This window comes from Strongylocentrotus purpuratus, unplaced genomic scaffold, assembly GCF_000002235.5.
Source record: "Strongylocentrotus purpuratus isolate Spur 01 unplaced genomic scaffold, Spur_5.0 spur5_scaffold_15, whole genome shotgun sequence".
NCBI lineage: Eukaryota > Metazoa > Echinodermata > Echinoidea > Camarodonta > Strongylocentrotidae > Strongylocentrotus > Strongylocentrotus purpuratus.
Genome location: NW_022145600.1, coordinates 4879534 through 4893637, shown reverse-complemented (window position 1 = coordinate 4893637; position 14104 = coordinate 4879534). Strand labels below are relative to the sequence as shown.

The 14104-nt window shown below is 37.1% G+C and overlaps 2 protein-coding genes across 3 annotated transcripts in view; both read right to left on the bottom strand.

Annotated features, from left to right (window-relative positions):
* LOC584784 (protein RRP5 homolog) overlaps nt 1-2604 on the bottom strand; it is a 32301-nt gene extending 29697 nt beyond the window's left edge. Inside the window, exons 1-2 of the mRNA XM_030986421.1 lie at nt 2575-2604; nt 423-1841 (exon numbers count right to left, since the gene is read on the bottom strand). Coding sequence (XP_030842281.1) covers nt 423-1841; nt 2575-2604 — 1449 coding nt within the window. The remainder of the gene's footprint in view (nt 1-422; nt 1842-2574) is intronic.
* A 2548-nt stretch (nt 2605-5152) lies between these two features.
* Nucleotides 5153-14104, bottom strand: part of LOC115923994 — a 45360-nt gene continuing 36408 nt past the window's right edge. The window contains exon 14 of one of the 2 annotated variants that reach the window (XM_030985420.1): nt 5153-9483. In XM_030985420.1, coding sequence (XP_030841280.1) covers nt 7279-9483 — 2205 coding nt within the window. In that variant the 3' untranslated portion in view covers nt 5153-7278. Of the gene's footprint in view, nt 10294-14104 lie in introns of both variants that reach the window. The other variant, XM_030985421.1, reaches the window with a different exon arrangement.

Genomic DNA, 14104 nt, shown 5'->3' with positions numbered 1-14104 from the left:
CTGTCTTTATCAGTGTCATTCCCTGTTGCACTCTGTACCCGCTCTTTCTCAACGTCATGTCTGCTCTCGAACCTTCCGTCTTTGGGAACACTCTCGTTCATACTTGCATCCGTTGTTCCTTTCCTTGACTTACTCCCACATTTTTTCCAAAACAGGTATCTACAGCGTGCATCAATGCATGTGGTGCATTTTTTAACGCACTTTTTCTTATCACATTCTTTAATATCATAAGCTTTAAACGTAGACTCACAGATGTAACTCAATATATCTGGGTCTATTCTTTTGACGTTTGGTCTTCCAGAGCCTGGACGTGGTAACCCAGAGCAGTTACTATTGACCAGTATCTCATCACTAACTATCTTTCGCAAGCAAGCTATAACAAAATTAGTCATTGTTTTCGCACATGACCTAATGCCAATTACTTCTTTGTCAGATAAACGCTGCCATGGTGGCATCTCTGTTCCCTGAGCCTTTCTTTCACTCATTCCATCCCTGTTTGACGGCTTCTTGGTTTGCGAGTTGAACAGTTGCCTACAATGCGAATCAATTGATTGGACACATTCCCGGCGGCATTTTTCCTTTGCATGTTCTTCAACACCATACACATCGTATGTTGTCTCCAGGGCATACTGTAGTATGTCAGGGTCTATCGCTTGCTCATATGGTCTACCTCCTTTCCCCGAGCAGGTGCTTTTAACCAGAATGTCATCACCAACTAGCTTCCTCAGTACACTCCTTGCAAAATTACCCTTCGAAATAGCCCTTTTATACAGGTGACAAATCACTCCCATAGACAATTTCTCCCACGCCATCCTCTTTTTTGAACAAGCTTTCTCTACATCTGTCGTCACCCTCTCTGAAGATGTTGCCTTTACTGAAATCTTCTCTTGACCCAAATCTTCCTTGTCTCGTTCTGACACACTGATTCTGGCATCACTTCTGCTATCCTCCTCTCCCATCTTATCTAATTGTACAGAATCTTCATCTATCCTTCTTGCACCTCTCTCTTCAATCCCAAAACCATCATCTCCACTGTCACTGTCATCACCAAGAATGTCCACAAACCGTTCAGCTTGATCATCATCACTTTCCTCCAAGTATTCATTACCTGTATAATTCTCATCCTCTCCCATGTTGACATGTGTTCTATAATCATTTTTAAGAATTACTCTTCCTGCATCCATCTTTCCTCCATCTCTTTCCTTTGGCTGTTCTTCCCGAGCATTGTCCTCTCTTACTCTCTCTCTATCTCTATTCTTCTGCTGTTTGTAACGAGCAGTGTCCTCTCTTACTCTCTCCCCATCTCGATTCTTCTGCTGTTTGTGACGAGCAGTGTCCTCTCTTACTCTCTCCCCATCTCTATTCTTCTGCTGTTTGTAACGAGCAGTGTCCTCTCTCACTCTCTCCCCATCTCTATTCTTCCACTGTTCTTCCCGAGCATTGTCTTCTCTTACTCTCTCCCTATCTCTATTCGTCTTCCCTGTGAGTTCTTGCAGCATTGATTTGATGTTTCTGATTTCAACCTTCACAACCTTCATATCTACCATCATGCAAGCAAATGCTTTCAGACTCTCTGCAATTTCCTGGAAGTAATCTATCTGTGATTGAATATTCCTATCAATCTCTTCTATTTTTTTCCTCTTCTCTTCTTCCTTCTTTGCCTCTCTCCTTGTCTCCTCCTCTACCTCTCTCCTTCTCTCCTCCTCTTTCTCTCTCGTTGCATTCTCCTGTTGATCTAGCAGATCCGGTTCATGCCATTCCTCTGGTTCCTCTATCTGTCTATCTTGTTCTGTTCCATTTCTGCTAAGCTTCTCAAAGTGACTGACCTCTGTTGAGGAATTCTGTGAACACATAAATGAAACAAACAAAACAAAACAAATCATGAAATTGAGTGTGATGAAACAACATTCACTTATCCACATGTGACGATCATTACTTTTGAAAGTTCACGTCTTTTCCATCCTAAAGACAATTCAGTTATATACTGTAGTAAAAACAATTATTAAAATGTTTTTAAATTCATTCTACATTTTTTTCCCCAAAAACAAGGCTTTTTTAAAAAGGAGCAATTTTCGCCATTATCACCCAAGTCGACATCTGCATTTCGGACTTCAAAGTTTACACACAGTGATACCAAAAATACACTTGAAGGGAAAAGAGAACCTAGAATTATCAATTGTAATATAGGGTTGTAAGGATGAGCAGTTATAAAAGACTCCTTTGTATAGCATTCATATCACCACACATAGTGGATGATAGAAACAAGTAGGCAATAAATCTTCATAAGGCAATAAATAATCTTACATTGCTTGCTGAAAGAGGTATTGCTTACTTTGACAAGAAGGAGAGTGGAAATATTCATTCTTTAACCCATATAAGAAAAACCAATCCACATACACAGAACCACCGTGACTTGGGTCAAAACTCAAGAATGACAAGGCCAACCAAATGATGAGCTCTTTTCCCTCAATAGAGGGACTTTATTCACTCCTCTTAAACTGGGTAACATCATTGTTAGTCTAAATGAGCGTTAACAAGATGTCATAGAGTCCCGAAGTGTGATGTCATACTGACCAAGTTGTCAAGGTTGCTCGTTCCAAACATTTTTGTGCTAAACAATGGTGTAGTGATCACACTAGCGCCAAATGCTGAATTTACCGTTTCAGCCCATTGCTTGAATGATTTTGTGGTGAACCTCATGTGCAGGCTCTGTTGTTCAGAACCAGTAACCTGGACGATGAGGGAGTATGACACTAGCACTTCAATACAATAGTGCAAAGTTTATATGACACAATAGAAAGATAAAAAATCAAGGGCCAGACTGAGACTAAAATTTAGCAATGCAATTAGCCTGAAAGTACCTACTCTAATAATAAATACCTAATTTATTATACTGATTGCCTTTCACATAACGAGTATTGCAGTTTTTCTCTGTCATGTTCAATGGCCCTTTAACCACAAATCAATGTGCCCTCGAGCCTGAACCTCCCCTTCCCCTGATCTCCCAGAAGGCAGTGTACCCCTAAACACAAATGTATGCTGTTGTCAGGCAAAGTACAAATACTTTTACGTTTTCAATTAAATTAAATCAATGTTTTATTTTATAAACAATTATTTAGAATGGATTCTGCCTTTACCCGGTACATATTTGAAGAAGGATGATTCACGTGATGGCTCGTCTTTTTAGCTCAAAGTCTTTCCAATGGCGAATGTGACTATAGCGATATGATGAACAGCCTGAAAGAAAATATGAAACGATAAGACCAATTCCACCAAAGTATCATTCATAATCCTAACAAAAATAATGAACATTACCTATTAGGAAAAGATGGAAAAAACAAACCAGGATTTGCTCTCTTATATATATATATATATATATGTCATACATTACGTTATCCTTTGCAATTTGTAAAATTATGCCTAAAGAGTAAACAAGTGATGAAATATATTTTTTTGTAATTTTCAAGTACATGTACAAAGATCCGTTTGTAAATTTTTTAAAGAAGACATTTTTGGCACATGCAAGTTGTGACACTGAATGTTTTACTGTTTATTTCACGGTAAAGTTATAGTAGTCTACTGCAGACAACTTTATGTCAAATTAATATTTAATATTCAAACACGGAATTATGCAACTATTTCATATATAAATTTGAATATAAATAATATAAACAGCTACTCAAGTCAGGAAAAATACAGTTTATGCATGTATGTACACCAACTTGTCAGCTTAGATCCTACTAGTATCATACAAGTGCTAAATACGGGTGTCTGCCTTTGCTTGATGTAAAAACTTGCAAATATACCTTAAACAAGACAAAGCACTCACCTGAATGTTTTACCATTGGTAGCGATATCTCCTTGTGAACTTGTATGATCACATCTGCGGCATTGCTGCGATGTCTGTATTGTGGACAAATATTCTTTATGCTATATGTTTACCGGTAGTATTTTTTATAACGTACTCGGTAATCAAAATCATCATTTTAAATTTTCGCTATATGGGTAAAAATACACTGCCATACATGTAGTTGACAAATGAAGATAAAGTAGAACAAAGTAAGATGTATAGCCAGGGGTGATGGGGCAGTTGCCCCCCCCCCCACCCCCCCCCCCCCCAAGAAAAAAAAAAAAAAAAAAAAGACAGAGGGAAAGAGGAAAAAGTGAAAGAATAGACAATAAAAAGGTAACTATCTCAAATCAGTGCTAAGCGCCACTTATCTTTTTCTTAATATTTGATTACTGTAAATCTCTGTGTATAAGACACTTTTTTCCCGCCAAAAATAAAATTGAAAGTCGCACCCCCGACTTTCAATTTTATTTTTGGCGGGAAAAAAGTGTCTTATACACAGGTACACAACAAACAATAATTAAGTGTCGATTTATGCCCCTCCACCTGACCTGTGCCTGACAATGTCTCCCAGCTCAGTCATACAAGGTGTGTTGACTCACCACTCGCACCAATACAGTCACAGTAAGATACTGTAAAACTGTACTAGATTATATAATCTGTAATCCAGGTTACAAAGTTGCAATAGTAATGTACTGTCACTATTTGTCACCTGGTTTATTGTGATGGCACAGCATCAAACTGTAGGATCGAACTACAACAACACCTGTATGGCCAGATATCTGTTTGGAAAATTTGCCTTATATCTTTAGTTTTTAGTTTTTGAACATGGATCTGGCTTACTGCCATACATGTCATATGTGATGTTCAAGATACACCTCAGAATGTCTGGATCAATTGGTTGGGCAAAGGATTTTTAAATTATTTTTGTTTTGCCCCGGAAATAGGGGTGCGTCTTATACACAGAGATTTACGGTAAACATTACACTGCTTCCTCTAAATGCATTGCCTCCCAAAGAAGCACTGCCCCTGCCCCCCCCCCCCCCCACCCTCTCTCTCTCTCTCTCTTTCTCTCTATCTCTCTCTTCCTTCCACTCTCTCCCTCATTCCCACCTTCTCTCTCCTTCCAAATATTCCTAAACACTCTCCATAATCTCCCCCCTTAATTTACTCTGAATTTTGGGGGTTCCATGCCAGTATACTACATGTGTAATACCCGGTTCCAACATTACCCCTGTATAGAAACATTTACAAAATGTTAAATGTTCCTTACAGTGAAAGAAATAACCAACAAGTTGTAAGTTTAAGAAATGCACTTTTTCATTTTATTTTACAACAAACAGCAGTAGAAAACTGTCCCTACTCGTTTGTAACTTTGTACTTCTAATAGTTTTATTATACAATGATTCAACAAAAATATACATTGAAACTAACTGCTCTCTAGCTCTAGAAATATGAAGTATGAATGTGACATATTACAATTGTATATTTATAACTGCCCAACACAATTTCACTTATTCTTTTAAAAATCCTTTAGAAAAAAAAAGCTTCACCAAAATGGGGAATACTACAGTGGACTCTACCCAATTACACTGTTGACTATGAAGTTGCAATAATTCTTCATACCTCTTTTTCGTGAATTGATTGTGACAATATATGGTTTATTCTTGGTAGGAACTGCAAAAGCAATACTCCATTTAAATATCTTGTAAAAAAATAACTTTCTTGCTACAATTGTTACATTTCATTATCAACAAAATAATGACAAACACACAAAAAAAATCATCATTCAAATATGAGTTATTACAAAATGGGAGTATGTAGAGAATATTAAATTTAATAACAAATGTGATAAAGCAAATTACATGCAGACATTTTTTTAAATAGAACATAATGTAACAAGCTCTGATAAATCTTGAGTAGTACTCGCAAATATGTGCACCAATTTCACATGACAGTATTAATTTTAAAAACTAAAACAAAATAAAATTTTATAGAATCTACACTACCACACAAAGACTTCTTTGCCTGCAGGCTATGCTTTTTGCCATGTGTCAGTGTACGGCAAGAAATTCAATAAATATTTACAAAATTGAGGTTACAAAGTTGCAACAGTAATGTACTCTCACTATTTTTCACCTGGGTTATAGTGATGGCACAGCATCGAACTGTAGGATCGAACTACAACAACACTACCTGTATGGCCGGATTTGTCATCTTAAATTTTTGAAATGACATTGTTACTAATATTTGTGACAATTTCACAAGAACAAATCGGCGCCTTCAACTGCACCTCGCAGTAAAATAAAGGGGAGGTTTTTTTATTAATAATGAATTGGCTCCTAAAGCTGCATCAATTTATTATATTGTCTTTCAGCTTTCCTCTAACTATCAGATAAATGAAAATAAACTAATGAGAATAAAAATTGCAAAACGCAAAGAAATAACTCAATTGTAAAAAATCCATGCTCCATTGCCAATTTGGACACTTCCATGCTTATTTTCAATTTACTTGTTCTATCTGCTCATGAATTATGTGCAATTCCTTCTTGATCAAAAGATAATGGAATGTAGCCATTAAAAAAAACATTTTAACTGCTATGGGTTAAAGCATGATTTCTCTACTTTTGTTACTGTGTACATAATGTAAATAGGTCCAGTCTTGACAAAAGACTGAAATGATTGAAGAAAAAAAATGATGCCCCTCAAAATTTGATGGAAACTTACACAGGCTAAAGTAACAGAATTATCAATGCCAATGAACGATACAAGAATCCTCCATGTACAACTGTAATTTTTACCATAAAGTATTAAGCTAGAGGAGTATTAAAATTCAAAGAAATAATGTAACATTGTCACACCAATATATGTATAATCTTGCTTTCTATAACATTTTGTTTTCATTTTTTTCTTTCTGCCATTTTTGACAGTTAAAACGTGCCTTTTTATCATACAAGAAGATCCAAAAATTAAACTGAAAAATGTTATAATCTAAAAATGTGATAATTGTCTACAGAATCAGATTGACAGTGTACAGGTTCATGTACTTTTAAAACAAGACAAAAAATAAGAAAGATTGCTTCCCTCCTGTTAAAAAAATCGCTCCCTCGTGACATAGCAAAAATCCTCTTTTCTAATTTAGCACATGAGCGGATGTAAAAAAGGTCTTCACGGTAGTTATTACTAAATGTAAGTACCGGTACTGAAATTTGTTATTCCTTCCCTATAGACTCTAGTCTTTATTGATTGAACCAATCGTCATAATCTTCTCTCCATCATCGTTCTCCCCTGCCTTCACTTTCATCATCACCATTTCCATTTTATTCATCTAAACTCATCAGACATTTTCAAAATCAAAATCAGAACCTTCTGCTTCTTCTTCATCTTCTTTGTCTTCTTCCTCCTCCTCTTCTTCATCTTCCTCTTCTTCATCTTCCATAGATGTCCTCCACCCACCCATCATCAGCATTATTCTGTCTTTTTCCAGGCATAGCTCTCGTTTTACGATGCAGTTGCCGGCAATAGTTATCAATGTAAGTGGTGCATTGGCTTTTGCATATATTCCTCTCCACTTCAGCCACATGATATGTACGATATGTTGTGTCCAGAACATATCTAAGAATGTTAGGGTCGATTGCTTGGACATTGGATCTCATTGCTCCGCTCTTCCCAGCACAGTTGCTATTCATCAGAATGTCATTGCTTATGAACTTGCTCAAGAGCCGCCTAGCGAAACAGGACCAGTTACTAGATTTATCATGCAAGATCCAGATCTCCTTTTGAGACAATGGATTTTCAGGACCTGCGATTCCCCTCTTTTTCTTTTCAACAGTACTCTCATTCTCATCCGTTTCTCCCTGTTTTCTTTCAATTTTAGGCTCTGACATGTCAGACAGTAATCTGCAGTACGCATCAACATGCTTCACACATTCTCGGAAACAATTTTCCTTGTCAGATTCTTCAACACCATACATGTCATATGTGGTGTTCAAGATATACCTCAAAATGTCTGGATCAATTGGTTGGGCATGGGATCTCTTACCCAATGCTGTCGAGCTCCAACTCCAGGTACTTTTTTTCAAAATGCCATCATCCAGCATATTTGTAAGAACAAATTCGGCAAACTGCCCCCTTGTTTTGGCCTTAGCCCGTATTTTGATGATAGAGTCTTCAGATAAAGGCTCCCAGTACTGCCTCTTTGTACCATGAACTCCTACTTCATCTCCTGTCTTATCTTCATTTATCAAACCACTGTCGGTCTCCATCAGTTTCTCCTCTACTTTTACTACTACATAATCTCTTTCGTCATTATTTTCACCCCTTGGAGGATCATTTGCCATCCTACCTTCACTTTCATTTGGATTATACCCAACACACTTATCTCCAGAATCATCATCACTCTCTAATGTCCTTTCTCCCCCTACGTTCGCTACTTCTACTCTTTCTACATCACTTCCATCACTCATTGGATCGTGTTCCATAATGTCATTAACTTCACCAGGACTGTACCAACCATGCTCATCATCACTGTCTGTCTCCACTATAACACTATCTAGTGAGTCCCTGCTTCTCTCCGGTGTACATCTATCATGACGGGTTTCATGGATATCCTTCCCTTCATTTATACCTTCTCCATCCGCTCCATTTCCTGACTTCACCTTAATGGATTTTCTAAAGAGGTCTCTGCAATATGCATCGATGCTAATAAAACATTCCTGGATGCACTTTTCCTTCTCAAGTTCATTAATGGCAAACACATCAATTGTCTTCTCTAGTGCGTAATTCAAGATGCCTTGATCGATCCGTTGGACTGGGGGTCTACTGCATATGTAGTCCTCCCAAGATCTCACTCCAGAACAGCTACTATTTATCAGAATGTCATCACTCACAAGCTTCGTCATGAGACATTTGGCAAAGTATTCACTTGTTCTTGCTCGTGTGGCTATGCTGCTGATCTCATAATCAGACAACCTTTCCCAGGGTAATCTAGCCCCTCCACCCTTCTCCACCCTTTTTCTTCGCTGTTCGAACTGATTCCTGCATTGTGCATTTATAAGCCTGATGCATTCCTCATCGCATCCCTTCTTATTAGATTCATCAATACCAAAGGTATCATAAGTCAGCTCTAAAACATCATGAAGAATGATAGGGTTAATCGGAAGGACAGGTCTTTTTCCAGTAGCTTGAGGAAATCTCACAAAGCAACTGCTAACTGCTAGTACATCATTGCCAACTAGCTTTGTCAAGATAGTTCTTGCAAATGTTCCCCATGACCAACCCGCAGCGTCACTCCACTCATCAGCAATTTCTTTTTCTGACAGCTTTTCCCATGGTAGTTTCTCCTCTGCCGCTCCACCCTTCCGAACATCACTCTCTACCCTTGTCCCATCTTCATCCTTTTTGAAGCTGGTGTCTCCATCTCTGAAGTTCTTGCCTTTCTCCGGTGACTCATTTTTATCTGCTTCATTTTTGGATCGCCTCGTCCTCACCTTGGCATGCAGGCGTCTACAGTAGGCATCCATGCATTCAACACACTCACGGTGACAATCCTTCTTCATCAATACATCCACATCAAATATACCATACGTCGTCTCCAAAACATACTTCACAATGTCTGGGTCAATCGGTGTGATCTTCTTTCTTGAGCAATCACAACGATATCTGCCATAGCAGTTGCTGTGAACCAGAATATCATTGCTGACAAGCTTCTTCAAGATATTTCTCGCAAACTTGGCAGTTGATTTTAAGAAAATCTTTCTGTGAATGATGGTAATCTCTGCTTCAGACAACCTACTCTTTACACTTCTTCCTTTACTATTAGCCACCTTTCCAACTCCTGAATCATTATTCCTTGGTGACCCAGTTCTTTCCAATTCTAACCCTGTTCCCTCATTCCCCTCTGTCCTATCTGTCGTGCTTTTAGACTCCTTTGCCATTTGCCTCGACAGCACGCCCCTACAATGAGAATCTTCCCTATCTGCCCCCATCTGCCCTCCATCCCTTACATTATCATCATCATCGTTTGCTTTCTCTCTCCTCTCTATCACCATCTTATTTTTCCGTGTCAGTTCTTGCAACATGCCTTTCATGGTTTTCATTTCCAGTCTCATTAGCTTCACATGTACCATTATACTTGAAAATGCCTTAAGGCTCTCTACCATTATACTTGAAAATGCCTTAAGGCTCTCTGCAATATCCTGGAAGAATTCATTAGATGGTGAGGTATCCTTCTTGAGCACTAATGTCTTCTCCAGCTTCTCAGCTCGTTCTCTTTCTTTCTTTAACTCCATCTGCATCTCCTCCAGTTCCTTTTGGTAAGCTCTGTCCGCTTCCTCATGGTAACCGTCTTCCAGTTTCTCCTCGCTTTCATCCTCCAATGCACTTTCTGATGATCCCTCACTTGCTATCGAATCCATCATCCTTGATGTGCTGGGTTCCGATTCCTACAATATGAAAAAGTAAAGAAAGAGAAAATAAAGAATAGGCAACATTTGATCTATAAGATATTTTTATTACAAAATTTGAGATGGGATATACACTTTAATTATCAAGAGAGAAGAGTGTCTCTTAGTCACTTTAGTCTCTTTCCTCCTCATTTTTAAAGAAAAGAGAAGAGCCTATCAGAAGTATACTTCTTTGTCACAATAATCTCACAAAATTCTAAGAGAGAGAGAGCAGTTATCAATTTCCTTGAAAACAAAGTTTTGCATTAGTGATCACTTAAAAATAAATGATTAAGACAGTTTCAGAAATGTTTGGTGACTACAAGTACAAGCATAATTTAGAAAGATCCATACAATTCCATTCATAACATGCAAGACTTTCTAGCTGCAACTATGCACCTCTCAAAATCTAAATCAAACATCCACAAACAGTGAACGGCACAGCTTTTGTTCAGCCAATGATAAAAAAGAATAACAACATAAACCAACCATACTCCTTCTTTTCCTCATTCTGAAGTGCTTTATTCAGTTGTAAGTCAGATCAAATGACATTGCTCTCTACAAATTCTGTTTATGAATAGTTTTGAGAATGAAATATTGCAGAAGATCAAAAAGACATGAAACGAAAGACAGGGTCAAATATCTTCATCTCAGAAAAAAAAATGTGAATTGTTTTGAACTCATTTAAGTTTTTCAAATTAACAGTCAATATAAATTAGAAATGCTATGTATTACACAATGACAAAAGTAATCATTATGGTGTAAATTTTCATTCACACAGTTTTAGAGAAATTGATAATTGATGTCCATCCTACAAACAGCATTAAACTGGTAATGAATCAATTCCACATCCTCTTTAAAAAAGATTTAGTCTTTACCAGGTGGTAAGTATGTGAATCTCGAGTTGAATGTGTCTGCTGTGCAAGCTGCCTTCCCAGTTGAAGGCAAAGCCTTTAAATGATGTATGGACAGTTGAGTTGGATGTTTGAAGATGTACAAGGAACCTGAAAAGAAAAGATGAAAGATGAATAAGCACTTCTGTCAATATTTTACTTTTAAAAAAATACAAAAATATATGTACCTGACTACCTGTACAGGGTAAGTGTATCAGTTGATTAAAAAAAGAGCTACAATTCAGTAGGGAAAATATTTTTGGATTTTTAGTTTGGTAGAAGAAAAAAAGTGATACTGGGCAGGCAAGGCACAAATTAGCATCTTGTTCATTTAAAATAGAGCTATTTGGCACTTTCATATTCATGTGCTGGCATGCCTGATATTGCCTGGTAACCACCCATCACAGCTTTTGTGAATTTGAAGACAACAAATCACAATTTAGTCCATCTTTCAACCAAATAATTTTACAGGGGGGGGGGGGAGGGGGGAGGGGTGTTTCACAAAAATCGTAAGTTGAACTTATCTCTAAGTTGGACTTAACAATTATGGAAAACGGTTAGCATCTATGAAAATATTTTGTAAAAGTGATTTTAAAAGGCATAAAATGTTGAATTAAATCATTCATATTTTCTATTATCAAGGAGATTTCATGTTCTTGATGTGGAGTTTATGAAAAGTCTAAAATACTTTTGATTTTTTGCTGTTTAAAATATTTTTTATTTTAAGGCTACAAATGGCTCTCCATAATTTTTAAGTCCAACTTAGAGTTAAGTTTGATCTTTGTGAAACAGCCCCCGATGATACATGATTATTTCATGCTTGACAGCTTCATGTATCTCTGATTTTTGCAAGCTTTAACTTCCTTATGACCATTTCAAAACTAAGCTCAAGATCAAACCAATAAGACGTATGTGAAAATGAAACATTAAGAAACCTGTTATAGGTAATACAAACTTTTGGTATGGGGTCTTGAATTTGGTTCAAATGAACATATCGGAAGCATATACGATCCTACAATATTCAGTAATCGTTGTCCCGGTTGAAATTGAGTCTAAAGTTATGAAATTGTAAATAATTAACTCTTTGTTGAATAGCTCCCTCTCAAGGTCACGATATTAATTAAACTATAAAACAATGTTTCTAGACTAAAATCGATCGATTAGCTATTCCCGTTTGGAAATTATGTATCACAACTACGTATTCTGAAATTTTCATGGTCACAGCTACCATTGTGCAGCCGTAGGCGCTATTTGAAATTTATCCAGATTTACCGGGAGCACCTGTAAATTTTCATTTTCAATTTTTCTTGAAAGCAGAAGTGTTTTAGGGACCAAATTTTCTAGTGCTTATAATACATCCACAGGGTCATCCAAATATATCAAAATTGTAAAGAATCACTATCCACCCAATTTTCAAAATTTCCCAAAACTTTGTATTACCTTTAAAAGCTACATTAAAAATACAGTCATAACTGTCTTAGTCGCTGCCTCTCTATAAAGGCCACCTGTCTATAGTGGCCATGTAATTGGTTTCACTTAAGTGTGTCTCAGAACTATTGTGTCGAAAGGTCACCCATCTACAGTGGGACACTTTCTGTTTACCCAAGATTGCTCAATGGAAACAAAACAAGTGGTTTCTATTCACAGGTTCCTTTAGTAAATGCTTGAAGGTAAAGACCAGTATTGGAAACGCCCCAATTTCAAAAAATGAAATGGAAGCTCTTATTACCAATCATGTGAAAGAATATGTTTTGAATATTACATGATAAAAATGTTGATGGGAAACCGCCTACTAATTGATATATTTGGTAAATTAGTGTATCTCTTGCCTATTGAGAGATACAAATGCACGTGTCGCGCACGTGTGTGTAGTCCCATATACATCTTTCTGTGTACAGTGCTTCTAACTTTATGAAGACTTGGACAAATTTCTTATCATTTTGATGATTCCAGAACCTTGCAGGACATCTATGCTAGATGATCAACCATTTCTGATCTATTTCACGTTTCTTTCAAAATCGCATGACCATAACTGTCTTTAGCTTTAAGAAACCATTTTCAAAGTAAATGAAAAATTTGCTCTTTATAGACAGGTGGTGTTTCTATACATGTGGTCACTACAGCAGGTTTTACTGTTGTTAAAAGACTGTATTAAACACTCACCTTAGTTGCCTTATCCTCAGAGATGTTTTCGTTGTTGCAGGATAGGTGTTTACATGAAGCCCAGCTCTGCAGATGGGAAATCTGGAATTCTTCTAAAAGTTTTATCAGTCCACTGTTCATCTTCAAAGTTAGTTCATAATTTGAGGCTTACCAACAAATGATTTCTAGCATTTCTCTTGTATTTAGTTCATACATGTATGACATTAGGAATAACTTCAATTATGTTTCACTTTCAAACATACCGGTAAGTCATTTCAAGTTCAAGTTCACAACGATTCTTTCAAAGCTGATCTTTGACTGTCTTGCGCCAAATTGGCTTGGTTCCATTAATCCCCACTTGATTATAAGCATATAAGGAGATGCAGAAGACCAGCGCTTGATAGCGATATGTGGACAGAGTATTCTTTAAGGAAAACAGTGCAATACATGTAGGTCTATTCAATCTGCTCCATGGTCCCATTCTTACTCTCTCTTTTTTCTATGATTGTGGCCTTTGAGGAAAAAAGAGTATGGGTAAAACTGTGATACATGTAGTTGAAAAATGAAGATAAAAAAGAACAAAGTAAGATGTGTAGCCAAGGGTGATGGGGCAGTTGCCTCCCCCCCCCCCCCCCCCCTCAGAAAAAAACGAGGGAAAGAGAAAAAAGTGAGAGAATAGCAAGAAAAAGTCAACAATCTAAAATGAGTGGTAAGTGCCACTTATCAATTTCTTAAAATTTGATTACACATTTTAATAGTCGGCTTCCTCTCAATGC